Genomic DNA, 18083 nt, shown 5'->3' on the forward strand with positions numbered 1-18083 from the left:
AATGTGCTCTCCTGGATTCCCTGTACCCTGCTTTGGCTTCATTTTCAAAGTATTAGTGTTGCTATATAATTTCCTTGTGTCTCCCTAATTCCCTACACCATCTTTCATATCATACTCACACCTGTTCTTGCATGTATAATATGTTATACTAGAAAGAAAAGTAATGTATCTCTCTTGTCCTGTTGGGTGCCAGCGCTCATCACAATACCTGGCACTATGTTGGCAAATGATACATATTTCTTGTTGTTAAAGGGTTTGACAGTGACCATGCAGGAGTAACTAGAGATAGCCCAGACCAAAACTACTGTTTGACTTGTTCCGCACACCCAACCTTTGTAAAAGGATCTGTCTCCTGTCCTTTGTGAGGTGAGCTTCACAGAGTACATGACAGCTTTCAAAGAGTGGGGACATGAATCTATTTATTTCAAAGGTTATAACAGTGTTGTGAGAGACAGGCACTGATTTTGAGATAAAAGATGAATAAATAAGACTCATATGGGACTGATTACATTGTGTAGAGTTGGTTTTGTCATATCACATTGTCAGTCTCTTCACTGGAGATTGATGTTGAGAATTTCCCTCAAAGTACAGATTTTGGGGCGGTCCTAAGATGGCAGAGGAATAGGATGGGGAGATCACTTTCTCCCCCACAAATTCATCAAAAGATCATTTGAATGCTGAACAAATTCCACAAAACAACTTCTGAATGCTGGTGGAGGACACCAGGCACCCAGAAAGGCAACCCATTCTCATCGAAAGGAGGTAGGACAAAATATAAAAGACAAAAAGAGAGACAAAAGAGTTAGGGATGGAGACCCATCCCAGGGAGGGAGTTGTGAAGGAGGAGAAGTTTCCAAACACCAGGAAACCCTCGCGCCAGCGGGTCTGTGGGGAGTTTTGGAATTTCAGAGGGCAGCATAACCAGGAGGTGGGGGGGAAACCCACAGATTATGCACCTAACTGCAACTCCCAGTGGAGAAGTAGCCTGGATGCTTGCTCCCGCTAGCAGTGGGGGCTGAACAGGGAGGCACGGGTTGCATTCTTAGGGTAAGGACCGGGCCTGAATGCCCTGAATACAATCTGAGGGAGCTAATGTGAGAAAGCAACCCATACTGTAAGATAGCCAGAGAGAGAAAAAAAGAGAGAGAGAGAACTTTCCCATGAAAAGCTCTAACCTAAGGCATAGCTTGGCCTGCTCACAGAACAAAGGATTGAGCGAGTACCAGAGGACAGCTAGCCAGAACAAAGGATTGAGTGAATACCAGAGGAGAGCTAGCCAACTGCAGACTGATCCTCCCCACGCTGGAGGCAGAGAGGCAGGCGGGAGACAGCCAGAACCGAATGGTGAGGGGCAATCTTGGCCCCAGAGATGGCATCCTCCACTGAACTGTGAGCAGGCTCCCAGTTGCTAACCAAGTGTTCCTGGGATCCTGGATGGTTGACATCTACCAGGAGGGTCGCAGCCAGAGATCAGCCACCCAGAGGAGATACACAGCACACCTGAGATGGCGCTCTTGCTGCACACCCAGGAAACCAAGTGGCTGGGACCAGGGAGGTGATTTAAGATGCACAGACCACCTGGGACAGTGCACCTGCCCAACACCTGGTCACCTGAGCTGCTCTGACCTGGGATGGGCACAAAACGCACATCCAACCAAGTCTGTACCTTTGTGGAGTGCCTGAGAACCTGAACCTGAGCAGCTTAGACCTGGGAAGTGCACGCAACCCAGGGCCCACTTTGGACAGTTCCCCTGCAGAGCAACCTGGAGCTTGAGCAGTGTAGACCAGGAAAGAACACACACCATGAGTGGGGGCAAACCCAATGTGGCCCAGACACTGTGAGCACTCCCTACACACACCAGTGATATTTGTTCACAGTGTTCTTCCCTCCCACAACACAACTGAACAAGTGAGCCTAAATAAGCAACCACCTTCGCCCCCTTGTGTCAGGGTGGAAATTAGACACTGAAGAGACTTGCAAACAGAAGAAGCCAAAATAAACCAAGAATAGGGAACTGCTTTGGAAGTGACAGGTACAACAGATTAAAACCCTGTAGTTAGCATTGACTACATTGGAAGGAGCCTATAGACCTTCAGAAGAAGTATAAACTGGAACAAGGAACTATCTAAAACTGAACTGACCCCACATTGCCCTCAACAGCTCCAGAGAAATTCCTAGATATATTTTACTATTATCATCTTTTAATTAAAAAAATTTTTTTATTTTAAGTTCTTTATCACTCCTTTAATTTACATTTTTATAACCTACTATTACCTTGCAAAAAAAAAACCCCATTTAAAAGCAAATTTCATATATATATTTTAATAATTTTTGTGATTTTGTTTTGTTTTTTAATATTGTATTTTTGAGAGTCTAACCTCTACTCTAGATTTTTAATCTTTGCTTTTTGGTATTTGTTGTCAATTTTGTACCTTTAAGAATCTAATCTTCAGTACCCATTTTTACTTAGAGGTGTGATCACTGGCTTGATTGCTCTCTCCCCCTTTTGACTCTCCTTTTTCTCCCCCAGGTCACCTCTATCTCCTCCCTCCTTCTTCTCTTCTCTACCTAACTCTGTGAATCTCTTTGGGTGTTCCAGGCTGTGGAGAACACTTAGGGAACTGATTACTGGCTAGATTTGTCTCTCTCCTTTTGATTCCCCCTCTTCTCCTCCTGGTCACCTCTATCTCCCTCCTCCCTCTTTTCTTCTCCATGTAACTCTGTGAACCTCTTTGGGTGTCCCTCACTGTGGAGAATCTTTTCACCATTAACCTAGATGTTTTATCATCAGTGCTGTATAGATGGAGAAGTCTTGAGGCTACTGTAAGAATAAGACTGAAAGCCAGAGGCAGGAGGCTTAAATCCAAAAGTTGAGAACACCAGAAAATGCCTGACTCCAGGGGACATTAATCTACAAGAGCTCATCCCAAAGCCTCCATATCTACACTGAAACCAAGCTCCACCCAAGAACCAACAAGTTTCAGAGCAAGACATACCAAGCTAATTCTCCAACAATGCAGGAACATAACCTTGAGCATTAAAATACAGGTGGCCAAAAGTCACACCAAACCCATAGACACCTCAAAACTCGCTACTGGATACTTCATTGCACTTCAGAGAGAAGAGATCCAGCTCCACTCACCAGAACACAGATGCAAGCTTCCCTAACCAGGAAACCTTGACAAGCCACTTGTCCAACCCCACCCACAGGGAGGAACCTCCACAATAAAGAGGAACCACAAACTTCCAGCATACAGAAGACCACCCCAAACACAGAAATCTAAACAAAATGAAAAAACCAGAGAAATATTCAGCAGGTAAAGGAACATGATAAATGCCCACCAAATCAAACAAAACAGAAGGAGATAGGGAGTCTACCTGAAAAAGAATTCAAAATAATGATAGTAAAAATGATCCAAAATCTTGAAAACAAAATGGAGTTACAGATAAATAGACTGGAGACAAGGATTGAGAAGATGCAAGAAATGTTTAACAAGGACATAGAAGAAATAAAAAAGAGTCAATCCAAAATGAATAATGGAATATTTGAGGTCAAAAGCACTCTGGAGGGAACCAACAGTAGAATAACTGAGGCAGAAGATAGGATAAGTGAGGTGGAAGATAGAATGGTGGAAATAAATGAAACAGAGAGGAAAAAAGAATTAAAAGAAATGAGGACAACCTCAGAGACCTCTGGGACATTGTTAAATGCCCCAACATTCGAATCATAGGGGTCCCAGCAGAAGAAGACATAAAGAAAGGCCATGAGAAAATACTTGAGGAGATAATAGTTGAAAACTTCCCTAAAATGGGGAAGGAAATAGTCACCCAAGTCCAAGAAACCCAGAGAGTCCCAAACAGGATAAACCCAAGGCAAAACACCCCAAGACACATATTTTAATCAATTAACGAAGATCAAACACAAAGAACAAATATTAAAAGCATCAAGGGAAAAGCAACAAATAACACAGAAGGGGATTCCTATAAGGATAACAGCTAATCTTTCAATAGAAACTCTTCAGGCCAGAAGGGAATGGCAGGACATACCTAAAGTGATGAAAGAGAAAAACTTACAACCCAGACTACTATACCCAGCAAGGATCTCATTCAAATATGAAGAAATCAAAAGCTTTACAGACAAGCAAAAGCTCAGAGAATTCAGCACCACCAAACAAGGTGCTAAATGATCTTCACCAAATGCTAAAGGATCTTCTCTAGACAGGAAACAGGAAAAGATGTGTAAACTTGAACCCAAAACAACAAAGTAAATGGCAATGGGATCATACTTATCAATAATTACCTTAAATGTAAAGGGGTTGAATGCCCCAACCAAAGACAAAGACTGGCTGAATGGATACAAAAAGAAGACCCCTATATATGCTGTCTACAAGAGACCCACCTCAAAACAAGGGACACTACAGACTGAAAGTGAAGGGCTGGAAACAGATTCATGCAAATGGAAACCAAAAGAAAGCAGGAGTAGCAATACTCATATCCCATAAAATAGACTTTGAAATAAAGGCTGTGAAAAGAGACAAAGAAGGGCACTACATAATGATCAAAGGAACAATCCAAGAAGAAGATATAACATTTATAAATATATATTCACCCAACATAGGAGCACTGCAATATGTAAGGCAAATGCTAACAAGTATGAAAGGGGAAATTAACAGTAAGACAATAATAGTGGGAGACTTTTAATACCCCACTCACACCTATGGATAGATCAACTAAACAGAAAATTAGCAAGGAAACACAAATTTTAAATGATACAATGGACCAGTTAGACCTAACTGATATCTATAGGACATTTCACCCCAAAACAATGAATTTTACCTTTTTCTCAAGTGCACATGGAAGCTTTTCCAGTATAGATCACATCCTGGGCCATAAATATAGCCTTGGTAAATTCAAAAAAACTTGAAATAATTCCAAGCATCTTTTCTGATCACAAGGTGGTAAGATTAGATGTCAACTATAGAGTGAAAAGGCAATGGCACCCCACTCCAGCACTCTTGCCTGGAAAATCACGTGGACGGAGGAGCCTGGTAGGCTGCAGTCCATGGGGTCGCTAAGAGTTGGACATGGCTGAGGGACTTCACTTTCACTTTTCACTTTCATACACTGGAGAAGGAAATGACAACCCACTCCAGTGTTCTTGCCTGGAGAATCCCAGGGATGGGGGAGCCTGGTGAGCTGCCATCTGTGGGGTTGCACACAGTCGGAAACGACTGAAGCGAGTTAGCAGCAGCAGCATAGGGGGAAAAACTATTAAAAATACAAACATATGGAGGCTAAACAACATGCTTCTGAATAACCAACAAATCATAGAAAAAATCAAAATCTGCATAGAACCGAATGAAAATGAAAACACAACAACCCCAAACCTACGGGATTCAGTAAAAGCCGTGCTAAGGGGACAATGCATAGCAATACAAGCTTACCTCAAGAGACAAGAGAAAGATCAAAGAAATAACCTAACTCTACACCTAAAGCAACTAGAAAAGAAGAAATGAAGAACCCCAGGGTTAGTAGAAGGAAAGAAACCATAAAAATTAGGGCAGAAATTGGAAGAAATGGACAAATTCTTAGAAAAGTACAACTTTTCAAAACTCGACCAGGAAGAAATAGAAAATCTTAACAGACTCATCACAAGCACGGAAATTGAAACTGTAATCAGAAATCTTCCAGCAAACAAAAGCCCCGGTCCAGACGGATTCACAGCTGAATTCTACCAAAAATTTAGAGAAGAGCTAACACCTATCCTGCTCAAACTCTTCCAGAAAATTGCAGAGGAAGGTAAACTTCCAAACTCATTCTATGAGGCCACCATCACCCTAATACCAAAACCTGACAAAGATCCCACAAAAAAAGAAAACTACAGGCCAATATCACTGATGAACATAGATGCAAAAATTCTTAGCAAAATTCTAGCAATCAGAATCCAACAACACATTAAAAAGATCATACACCATGACCAAGTGGGCTTTATCCCAGGGATGCAAGGATTCTTCAATATCCGCAAATCTATCAATGTAATACACCACATTAACAAATTGAAAAATAAAAGCCATATGATTATCTCAATAGATGCAGAGAAAGCCTTTGACAAAATTCAACATCCATTTATGATAAAAACTCTCCAGAAAGCAGGAATAGAAGGAACATACCTCAACATAATAAAAGCTATATATGACAAACCCACAGCAAACATTATCCTCAATGGTGAAAAATTGAAAGCATTTCCTCTAAAGTCAGGAACAAGACAAGGGTGCCACTTTCACCATTACTATTCAACATAGTTTTGGAAGTTTTGGCCACAGCAATCAGAGCAGAAAAAGAAGTCAAAGGAATCCAAACTGGAAAAGAAGAAGTAAAACTCTCACTATTTGCAGATGACATGATCCTCTATATAGAAAACCCTAAAGACTCCACCAGAAAATTACTAGAAATAATCAATGACTATAGTAAAGTTGCAGGATATAAAATCAACACACAGAAATCCCTTGCATTCCTATACACTAATAATGAGAAAACTGAAAGAGAAATTAAGGAAACAATTCCATTCACCATTGCAACGAAAAGAATAAAATACTTAGGAATATATCTACCTAAAGAAACTAAAGACCTATATATAGAAAACTATAAAACACTGGCAAAAGAAATCAAAGAGGACACTAATAGATGGAGAAATATACCATGTTCATGGATTGGAAGAATCAATATAGTGAAAATGAGTATACTACCCAAAGAAATTTATAGATTCAATGCAATCCCTATCAAGCTACCAACAGTATTCTTCACAGAGCTAGAACAAATAATTTCACAATTTGTATGGAAATACAAAAAACCTCGAATAGCCAAAGTGATCTTGAGAAAGAAGAATGGAACTGGAGGAATCAATCTACCTGACTTCAGGCTCTACTACAAAGCCACAGTTATCAAGACAATATGGTACTGGCACAAAGACAGAAATATAGATCAATGGAACAAAATAGAAAGCCCAGAGATAAATCCACGCATATATGGACACCTTATCTTTGACAAAAGAGGTAAGAATATACAATGGATTAAAGACAATCTCTTTAACAAGTGGTGCTGGGAAATCTGGTCAACCACTTGTAAAAGTGCCAGGGTCCAGCCCCGGCTGATCCAGGGTATTCGAAGGAGAGACGGCATAGGTGACCTATTTATTTAAATATTTATCAAAGATATAAAGAGTAATAGAATAAGGATAGCTCAGTGAGGAAATTCAGTGCAGAAAAGAGGCTGAAATAAGGATAGCTCATTGAGGAAATTCCATGGAGAAAAGAGGCTGAATAATTCAGCCAGAAGGTAAGAGAAAGAACGACATGGTGAGACCAAATTTCGGTGAACAAGGCCCGCACTTTATTTTCCAGAGTAGTTTTTATACCTTAAGTTATGCATAGAGGATAATGGGGGAAGGGGTAGAGTCATGCAGCAAGCCAGGCTTTCTTCCTGCAAACTTATCATATGCAAAAGCTTAGGTGATTTGCATCATCTTCTGGCCCAGAGGCCTGTTAACATTTTAAGACCCTTTCTTCAGAAAACTTATTTTTCTCTAAAGGTGATTGGTCAGGAGCCACCCTCCAAAAGCATTAGATAAAGTTGCATTGCTACAGAGCAAAGGTGTGGTGGGCTATAACAAGAAAAAGAATTAACTCAAGGATCCCAGGTTACAAACATTAAAGCTACTATTTACACTAATTATATTAATTAATACACTGCCAGGGACACAGCAGGTAAGGGATATGGAAACTTAGCAGCAAACATTGGCCCAACAAGTGAAAATCCCTTCACCAATACAATTTCTAATTAATCTTTTAACTACTCAAAGGAATCTGTGTTTAGACAGTTTAGAACATCTCCTGCCTCTCACAGTTGGGAGGCTCTGAACAATCACATGCAGCTGGAAAAACCTATTCAGGCAGGCTAGAGGATTTCCAAAGGAGTTTGTAGGTTAAACACTGTCACACCCAGGCATTATTAACTGGAGCTGTAAGCTAACTCTTTTTTCAGAGAGAGGTAGTGGGGGACAGCCCCCCGTAAAGTCAGAGGTGTAGGTGAAAGCACAAAGCAGAAAGTAGGCAGACTCTGGTTTGGGGGGTAGATGGGGGACTCCTGAGGCTCGATCCCGCCTTTGCGTATGCCAAGCCTCCTTCCTCATGACCTTTGTCATGGGTGGAGTTCCTCACGCTGGCTCCTGGCAGTGATAGAATTCCAGTTGAGCTATTCCAGATCCTGAAAGGTGATGCTGTGTAAAGTGCTGCACTCAATATGCAATATGCACTCAATATGCAATATGCCGGCTCCCGGCATCAAAGAATGAAACCAGAATACTTTCTAACACCATACACAAAAATAAACTCAAAATGGATTAAAGATCTAAACATAAGACCAGAAACTATAAAACTCCTAGAGGAGAACATAGGCAAAACACTCTCCGACATACATCACAGCAGGATCCTCTATGACCCACCTCCCAGAATATTGGAAATAAAAGCAAAAATAAACAAATGGGACCTAATTAACCTTAAAAGCTTCTGCACATCAAAGGAAACTATTAGCAAGGTGAAAAGACAGCCTTCAGAATAGGAGAAAATAATAGCAAATGAAGCAACTGATAAACAACTAATCTCAAAAATATACAAGCAACTCCTACAGCTCAACTCCAGAAAAATAAATGACCCAATCAAAAAATGGGCCAAAGAACTAAATAGACATTTCTCTAAAGAAGACATACAGAGGGCCAACAAACACATGAAAAGATGCTCAACATCACTCATTATCAGAGAAATGCAAATCAAAACCACTATGAGGTACCATTTCACACCAGTCAGAATGGCTGCGATCCAAAAGTCTACAAGCAATAAATGCTGGAGAGGGCGTGGAGAAAAGGGAACCCTCTTACACTGTTGGTGGGAATGCAAACTAGTACAGCCACTATGGAGAACAGTGTGGAGATTCCTTAAAAAACTGGAAATAGAACTGCCTTATGATCCAGCAATCCCACTGCTGGACATATACACTGAGGAAACCAGAAGGGAAAGAGACACGTGTACCCCAATGTTCATCGCAGCACTGTTTATAATAGCCAGGACATGGAAGCAACCTAGATGTCCATCAGCAGATGAATGGATAAGAAAGCTGTGGTACATATACACAATGGAGTATTACTCAGCCATTAAAAAGAAAACATTTGAATCAGTTCTAATGAGGTGGATGAAACTGGAGCCTATTATACAGAGTGAAGTAAGCCAGAAGGAAAAACACCAATACAGTATAATAACGCATATATATGGAATTTAGAAAGATGGTAACAATAACCCTGTGTATGAGACAGCACAAGAGACACTGATGTATAGAACAGTCTTATGGACTCTATGGGAGAGGGAGAGGGTGGGAAGATTTGGGAGAATGGCATTGAAACATGTAAAATAGGATGTATGAAATGAGATGCCAGTCCAGGTTCGATGCACGATACTGGATGCTTGGGGCTAGTGCACTGGGACGACCCAGAGGGATGGTATGGGGAGGGAGGAGGGAGGAGGGTTCAGGAGGGGGAACACATGTATACCTGTGGCGGATTCATTTTGATATTTGGCAACACTAATACAATTATGTAAAGTTTAAAAATAAAATAAAATTGGAAGAATAAAAAAAAATAAAATAAAATAAAAATAAATAAAATTAAATTAAAAAAATAAAAAAATATTCAATTACAGGATAATTGCTTTACATTGTTCTGTTGATTTCTGCCATACAACAGCACAAATCACGTGTGTTGATATATATATAGACTTCCCTGGTGGCTCAGTGGTAAAGAATCTGCCTGTAATGCAGGAGACATAAGAGATGCAGGTTCAATCTCCAGGTCGGGAAGATCCCCTGGAGAAGGGCATGGCAACCCACTCCAGTGTTGTTGCCTGGAGAATCCCATGGAGAGGGGAGACTGCTGGTCCATAGGGTCTCAAAGAATCAGAAACGACTGAAGCAACTATATATATATATATATATATAATATATATCAGCAGCAGCAGCGTACATATGTCAATGCTACTTTCTCAATCTGTCCTACCCTCTTCTTCCCCCACTGTGTCCATAGATGAATGGATAAAGAAAATGTTATACATATATATATATAATGGACTATTACTACTACTACTAAGTCACTTCAGTCGTGTCCGACTCTGTGCAACCCCATAGACGGCAGCCCACCAGGCTCCCCCATCCCTGGGATTGTCCAGGCAAGAACACTGGAGTGGGTTGCCATTTCCTTCTCCAATGCATGAAAGTGAAAAGTGAAAGTGAAGTTGCTCAGTTGTATCCGACTCTTAGCGACCCCATGGACTGCAGCCTACCAGGCTCCACCATCCATGGGATTTTCCAGGCAAGACTACTGGAGTGGGGTGCCATTGCCTTCTCCGGATGGACTATTAGTCAGCCATAAAAAGGAATGAATTTGAGTCAGTTTTAGTGAGGTGGATGAACCTAGTGCCTGTTATACAGAGTGAAGTAAGTCAGAAAGAGAAAAGCAAATATTATATGTTAATGCATACATATGGAATCCCTTAGATTTTTAATTTACCTCTTGCCTTCCTAAAGGTGTCATTGGTCAGAGGTCTGAAAATCTCAAGTGAGAGCAGCAAGTTTCAAAACTGCTTTCTTGGGTCTGTATGGTTAGCAAAGCCTTTCTCCAGCATGAGTTTTAATCCCATGGATTTTGCTGGATTACAAAAAGGTGATGGTTAGAAGGCCAGTTTGTATTTATGCAGCGAGTGCATCCCAAATTATTTTTATTTTTGTTTTATAATGTTTATTTTTGCTAATTGGTTGATTGGCTGTGTCTGTTTTTTTTTTTTTTTTTCAGCAGAAAATTCTCGAGAAACAAATGAAAAAGATTCCTACCTGACAAACTTTTAAGACTTCATATCACTGATGAGAAAGAGAAAAATATAAGGAAAAAACCCTTTCTATCTACAAAGTAGCAAGAAAATACACTAATACACTAAGGAAATACTAATTTCATTTACAACTCAATGTATAATATATGGGAACAGGCAATTCTACTAACAATTCAATATTTGGGGGGAGGTAGCTGAAAAGCTAACTTATCAATAAATTATTAATATTAATGGACAAGATAATTCAGAAACAGAAATACTGTGTAATTAGGATGTGGCTGGTTTATATATGGATCAGCACATAATGAACTCTAAATTTACCAAAATCAGAATAGAGTAGCATAGGTAACCAGTACCAACAGAAATACAGAAGTAGATACCAATACATCTGTAAACTTAGTACATGCTAGTTTCGACAACAAAAGTCATTGGCAAAGAGAAAGATTAAGTGCTCCTTGGAAATTCATTCATTGAAATTATAATGATGGGGACCTTTAAAGAGCAGATTTTTAAGTGCTTACTACTTTTTCTTTGCAATTTTCTCATTTTTTTAAACAATAAACATATGTAAAATATTATGAAGTTATCAAAATCGTGGGGAAAATAACAGGATAAACAGAATTCAAAATGTATATACATTTAATAAAATCACTACAAATTAAATTTATATTTCAAATGCTCTGGTTAATTAGTATATGAAAGTTGTTCAAATTTAATAGTAGTTTAAGTCAAATCCAGTGTGAAATATTTGCTTGCATTTTTAAAACAGCAGGTTCAGGCCGGGGCGATCAGCCCTCAGGAAAGTGGATGGGTCCGAGACTGCCCCGTGTGATCCCGTGGGCCCGCGTGTCCCCGCGCTGAGCTGTCATCACCGCCGCGCACCTGAGCCCGCGCCCTCACCCCTCCAGCCCTTGCCGCGAGAAGACGCGCTGGGGCTGGCGACCCGGGGGGAACCGTACCCGCGTCCCTCTGCTGCCGCCATGCAGACGCGGCCCCCCAGGGACTCCGGCGGATGCGGCGCCCTCAGAGCCTTTTGTGTGTCCAGCTGGTGGCGCGTTGGTTTGGAAGATGACACCCAACGGAGACAGACTTCTTCTCATTGTTCATTTGCTCAGTCGTGTCCGTCTCTCTGCCATCTTATTGACTGCAGCATGCCAGGCTTCCCTGTTTTCCCGGAGCTTGCTCAAACTCATGTCCATTGTGTTCATGATGCCATCTGACCGTCTCATCCTGTGTCAACCACTTCTCCTCCTGCTAGTGGCTGGAAAAGTATGGCATAAGTCGGATGTCTGTGTCTGCTTCCCCTAGGTCAAGAAATTATCTCCTTAAAAGGCAACATACTATGCATGCTATGAATTGTATCTGCTTGGTCAGTGATAAAGGAAGTAGGAATAGCAACACAGCAGCTGGATGCATGGTTGGGCAAGCACCACCACCAACTCCTCTCCACCCACCGACCAGGTTCAAACTCCTTAGAAGGGTTTCCTCTTTCTCCTCCCTCTCCCCCTCCGTTGACTGGAGGGCCTCTGGTCCCTCTCCCCACCCCAGAACTACCCTCAACCTCTCACCTGAACAGCTACAGCCACCTTGGTAAGAAAAAGTGAATGAGAAGCTTCTTTTTTTAAATTGGAAAACCATTCCAGAGGACCAGGTTCATAGCAAAACCAACATCTGGACCTTGGCACCAGGCAACAGCATCAGTACCAAATCGACACAGGGACCACCCAGAAGCTGTTTGGGCAGCAAGAAAATACCACCAAGTCTTCCTCTTCTAGGAGAGGAAGGCTTTAAAATTGTCCTTCAGGAAGGCCAGAGAAGAGATTACTATCTTGGATGCAAAACAGAGCATGAACATTGGGATATTTCTTAAGTTATTTAAGAATTCTCCTTGGTCCATTGAAGAAGACATTCACCAAGGAAAGAGTGAGCATGATGGACCAGAGGCATTGTGAGAATTTCTTAAGCTTTTGCCAGAGTCAGAAGATATGAAGAAATTAAAAGCATTAAGTAGAGACATGGCCAAGCTGTCCTGGGAAGATCCCTTAATTCAGATGCCAAACTACTCACTGCGGATTGAAGTCATGGTGCTAAATTAGAATTTTTGCCTTCTTCTTGTCTATACACAGACATGATGCTTCTCAAAACTGCTACAAAAGAGCTGATGTGTGTGAGGAACTACATTCGATATTATTAATATACTTGGTGCTGCAAGAAGGGAATATCATGATTGCAGAGGGGGCATGCTAGCAATGCAGTGTGATTTAAACTGTCTTCTTTGCTCAACTTGGCAGACAATGCAAATAAACCTATGGTGAATCTCCTGCGTTGTTGCACGGGAAGCCCAAAAGGAAGATGCCGTGCTTCTGAACTTTTCTGAAAAGTTTCATCGTGTTCTCAAGGATGCTAGATTATCTCTGGAAAATACGAAGGCAGGGTGCACTCTCTCTTTTTTAAAAATACAATTTTATTTATTTATGGCTGTGCTGGGTCTTCCTTGCTGCACGCAGGGTTTCTCTACTTGCAGGAAGAGGGGGCTACTCTCTAGCTTTTCAATCCCGTGGCTTCTCTTGCTGCGGATCTCTGGGGTCTAGGGCGCTGGGGCTTCGGGAATTGCAGCAAGTGGGCTCAGTAGTTGTGACCCACGGGCTTAGCTGCTTCCTGGCTTTTGGGATCAAGACGAGATCTCTAAAGAACATCCAGCGGGGTGGTGGGTGGGTGTCAGTGGACGAAGATTTTCTTCTTTCAATGTGCCCTGGAAAAGCTGGGGCGCTGGAAGCAAGGGCTCGAAGACAAGCCGCAATGCCTTCACGGACTTCTTTTGTGAAGACAAAGACACCGCGCAACTGGACAAATGCCTCCAGATAGTCAGTGACTTTGTGTCAGATTCAACGAAGCGGTGAAGGACAACCGAGACCACGAGGCGCAGGAGCTGAAGTAGCGGCTGGGGAGCTGGGGATCTGGCTGGAGCAGCAGAGAATGACTCTGGGCTGTTGACGGAGAGGAGCGCGAAGGACCCGCCCGCTTTCCTCCACCCCACCACCCCGCGCCCATTAGCCCTTCCTACCAGACCCTCAACGCCCGCCGCTCCAGCCTCTCCCTGGGCGCCTCGGACCCTGAGCTTCTAGTTTTCGCGGAGAGAGCTCCACTGGCAGCCCCGAGGAGGAGCTCAAGTTCAACAGCTCGGCCGGGAGCTACCCCCAGCGGGACCCGCCCAGCGGAGCCTGGAGAGCCTAGGGACCAGGACCCCAGCCCAGCGTTCAGACCTCTGGCCTCGGAGAGCCAGGAGGAAGCCCCCGAACCTGCCTTGGCTTGGCCGAGCCAGTCCCAGCTCTCCCCCCACCCCCGGCCAGAGGACCCTCCTCCGTCTTACCCGAGGTTCAGCGCAGTGGGCTCGAGTAGCGAGCCGGGGTCTGGGTCCCGAGCGGTACCCCCTACTCTCGCCGTCTGCTCTAAGGATTAGGGGGCATGAGCTGGTGACCGGACTGGCTCACTTCTACCGCCAGGCCCCCACGGCCCCGGAAGAGCCGGGCCCCTGACGGTGAATGACTTCAGCCCTGTAGAGCTGGCGTCTGTAGGGGGATGAGAGACTTAGTCTCCGAGCGCCTGAAAAGACAGCCTGACGCCCGTGCGGGCAGAGGTGCCCAGGGCGGGGGCGGGGGAATGGCGGGCCGGCCCCGAGGAGCCCAGGAGCGAGGGTCTGATATTTGAGGGCAGCAGTGACCCTGAGAACCAAGATCCTGGCTCTCGGTTCTAAGTCTCAGACACCACTGACTGCTCGCTGCCCCTGGACTGAGAGGAGGGAACCGACTCCAGACCCGAAGCGGGGGATCCGCAGGATCAGGGCGATGGGGGAGGGCTCCGTGTCCTCCGGAGCCAGGGAGACCGGAGGCAGCCAGGTCTCCTCTAACCACACCTGCATCCCACCTGGGGAGGCTCCCACTGCAGCCGAGAGCCCGGCTGGCTGCCACGGGGACCTGCCCAAGGACAGGCCGGCCAGAGGGAAGGAGGTGATGGCCCCCCGAAGAGGAACTCCCTCAAAGAGGCGTCGGCGTCTGCTGCGGCTTCCGCGGTCACTGTTGCCCAGAGCGTCGCGGGGCCCGGGCTGGCGCTGATGTGCTGGGAGAGCGAGAGCGGGTGCGCTCCCCTCCACAACCTCCTCCCCCTGCTCTTCCCGCTGCAGAGGGCTCCCTTCGCAAGGGCTGGCGGCTGGGACCCGCCCGCGCCCCTGTTGAGCCGCAGGTGGTGAGGGGGCCTCCGACAAACTTCCGAGGAGGCCCTGGACAGCGGCCTGGCGGGGAGGGAGCCCCGCGCGCCACCCAGGACACCTTCAGGAAGCTCGGCTCCAAACTCCGCGCCCCCTGCCCCCTTCCCCTGCCGGCAACGTCAGGCGGCAGAAGTGCGGGGTGAGGGGTGAGGAGTCGGGGGGCAGGGTGAGGGGGGCGTTCTCGGGCCGGCCGTGTCCTCAGGTTCGCTCGCAACACCAGAGGACCAACTCTCACCACTGTGGGCAGAGCCCCCGGCCTCAGCCAGACCGTGTCTCAGCGGCAGCTGAGGGTGAAGGGTGGCCCAGAGACTCCACTCCCCAAGGAAAGTGGCGTCTTCATTCCCCAGTAGGGGCTGGAGTCGGCCTGGGGCCCCGGTGCTGCACAGAGATCCCGGGAAAGGACCGATAGACCGATAGAGATAGACCGAGGAAAAGGCCTCCCTTCCGTTGAAGGACGCCAGTCCAGCGGACCTGGGGAAGGGGCTCCATCCCTTACGGAAGCAAAGAGCATCCGCCCTCCGCTCTGGCCTCCAGGACAGACTTCTGAGAATGGCCGACCCGCCCCTCCTTCCCGCTCATGGCTGTTCCGCTTAAAGTCATCCTCTGGGGTCACCCGCAGATGCTCCTGTCACAGAAGGTGACAGTCTCTGGAAGAATGCTGGAGCTTCTGGAATTTACACGTGCTGCATTTTGATGGAAGGTCATCAGAGAGGTTTCAGTGAGCACATCTTTCCCCTTCTGTGTTTTCTCATTTGTTGTTGCTGTTCAGTTGCTAAGTTGTGTTCAGCTCTTTTCTACCCCATGGACTACATGCAGTACACCAGGCTTCCCTGTCCTTCACTATCTCCCGCAGTTTGCTCAGACTTATGTCCATTGAGTCGGTGATGTCATCCAGCCATCTCATCCCCTGTCTCCCCCTCTTCTTCCTGCCCTCAATATTTCCCAGGATCAAGGTCTTTTCCAATGAGCTGACTCTTTACATCAGGTGGCCAAAGTATTGAAGCCTTTTCTCCTTTGAGTATCTTATAAAACTAAGTGAACGCTGCTATGACTTGTGTTCGCTCTAGTTACAGGACAGAATTAACTCTTCAGTCTCCCAGTCTTTCTCCTGGAGCCTGGAGAAAGTCCTTCTTTTGTCTGTCTGTCTGTCTCTCAATACTTTTTAATGTTGATATCTCTTTTCCAGGTGGCTCAGTGGCAAAAAAATCTGCCTGTCAATGCAGGAGACGGGATTGATCTCTGGGTCGGGAAGAACTCTTGAAGAAAGAAATGGCAATCCACTGCAGTATTCTTGCCTGGAAAATTCCATGGACAGAGGAGCCTGGTGGGCTACATGGGGTTGCAAAATGTTGGACATGACGGAGCGCACACACACACACACACACACACACACCCCTGTTCTTTGGTACTGTAGTTTTAAATCCTGAATAAAACCAGATCAACTTTTTAAGGGCCATTGGGCCACTGGGTTTTTAAAAACAGACCTCCCAAAATGAAATTGCTTTCGGTTCAGTTCAGTTCAGTCACTCAGTCGTGTCCGATTTTTGCAACCCCATGAATCGCAGCATGCCAGGCCTCCCTGTCCATCACCAACTCCTGGAGTTTACTCAAACTCATGTCCATCGAGTCAGTGATGCCATCCAGCCATCTCATCCTCTGTCATCCCCTTTTCCTCCTGCCCCCAATCCCTCCCACATGAGGTGGCCAAAGTACTGGAGTTTCAGCTTCAGCATCAGTCCTTCCAATGAACACCCAGGACTGATCTCCTTTAGAATGGACTGGTTGGATCTCCTTGCAGTCCAAGGGACTCTCAAGAGTCTTCTCCAACACCACAGTTCAAAAACATCAATTCTTTGGTGCTCAACCTTCTTCACAGTCCAACTCTCACATCCATACATGACCCTTGGAAAAACCATAGCCTTGACTATATGGACCTTTGTTGGCAAAGTAATGTCTCTGCTTTTGAATATGCTATCTAGGTTGGTGATAACTTTCCTTCCAAGGAGTAAGCGTCTTTTAATTTCATGGCTGCAGTCACCATCTTCAGTGATTTTGGAGCCCCAAAAAATAAAGTCTGACACTGTTTCCACTGTCTCCCCATCTATTTCCCATGAAGTGATGGGACCAGATGCCATGATCTTAGTTTTCTGAATGTTGAGCTTTAAGCCAACTTTTTAAAAATATAAATTTATTTATTTTAATTGGAGGTTAATTACTTTATAGTATTGTATTGTTTTTGCCATACATCAACATGAATCCTCCACAGGTATACCCATGTTCCCCATCCTGAACCCCTCTCCTTCCTCCCTCCCCATACCATCCCTCTGGGTCGTCTCAGTGCACCAGCCCCAAGCATCCAGTATCATGAATCGAACCTGGACTGGTGATTCTTTTCTTATATGATATTATACATGTTTCAATGCCATTCTCCCAAATCATCCCACCCTCGCCCTCTCCCACAGAGTCCAAAAGACTGTTCTATACATCTGTGTCTCTTTTGCTGTCTCCCATACAGGGTTATTGTTACCATCTTTCTAAATTCCATATATGCCGGGGACCAGCCCCGGTTGAACCAGGGTATTCGAAGGAGAGACGGCGTAGGCGAAGATCAGGAAACAATTGCTTAATTAAATGTTAATTAAGGATATAAAGAGTAATAGAATGAGGATAGCTCAGTAAAATTCAGTGAAGAAAAGAGGCTGAAATAAGGATAGCTCAGTGAGGAAATTCAGTGGAGAAAAGAGGCTGAAATAAGGATAGCTCAGTGAGGAAATTTAGTGCAGAAAAGAGGCTGAATAATTCAGCCAGAAGGTAAGAGAAAGAACGACATGGTGAGACCAAGTTTCGGTGAACAAGGCCCGCACTTTATTTTTCAAAGTAGTTTTTATACCTT

The 18083-nt window shown here is 44.6% G+C and overlaps 1 protein-coding gene and 1 pseudogene across 1 annotated transcript; one reads left to right on the forward strand and one right to left on the reverse strand.

Annotated features, from left to right (window-relative positions):
• The first annotated feature begins 11631 nt into the window (after positions 1-11631).
• LOC109553965 (FH2 domain-containing protein 1 pseudogene) lies at positions 11632-14386 on the forward strand (annotated as a pseudogene).
• Positions 12144-16647, reverse strand: LOC139180684 (uncharacterized). The gene is made up of 4 exons (XM_070782803.1): positions 16600-16647; positions 15687-15815; positions 14297-15151; positions 12144-12230 (listed from the first exon to the last, which is right to left on the reverse strand). The coding sequence occupies exons 1-3, from the start codon at positions 16645-16647 to the stop codon at positions 14684-14686; spliced, it is 645 nt and encodes a 214-aa protein (XP_070638904.1). The 3' UTR covers positions 12144-12230; positions 14297-14683.
• Positions 16648-18083: the final 1436 nt, after the last annotated feature.

Source organism: Bos indicus, chromosome 29 (assembly GCF_029378745.1).
Source record: "Bos indicus isolate NIAB-ARS_2022 breed Sahiwal x Tharparkar chromosome 29, NIAB-ARS_B.indTharparkar_mat_pri_1.0, whole genome shotgun sequence".
Taxonomy (NCBI): Eukaryota; Metazoa; Chordata; class Mammalia; order Artiodactyla; family Bovidae; genus Bos; species Bos indicus.

Coding starts and splice junctions, on each gene's coding strand:
- LOC139180684 (XM_070782803.1), bottom strand. CDS start 16,647: ATGGCCCTTAAAAAGTTGATCTGGTTTTATTCAGGATTTAAAACTACA. Junction 15,816..16,599: donor ATTCAGGATTTAAAACTACA/GTACCAAAGAAC, acceptor CTTCTGTGACAG/GAGCATCTGCGGGTGACCCC. Junction 15,152..15,686: donor GGCGGATGCTCTTTGCTTCC/GTAAGGGATGGA, acceptor GCGGCTCAACAG/GGGCGCGGGCGGGTCCCAGC.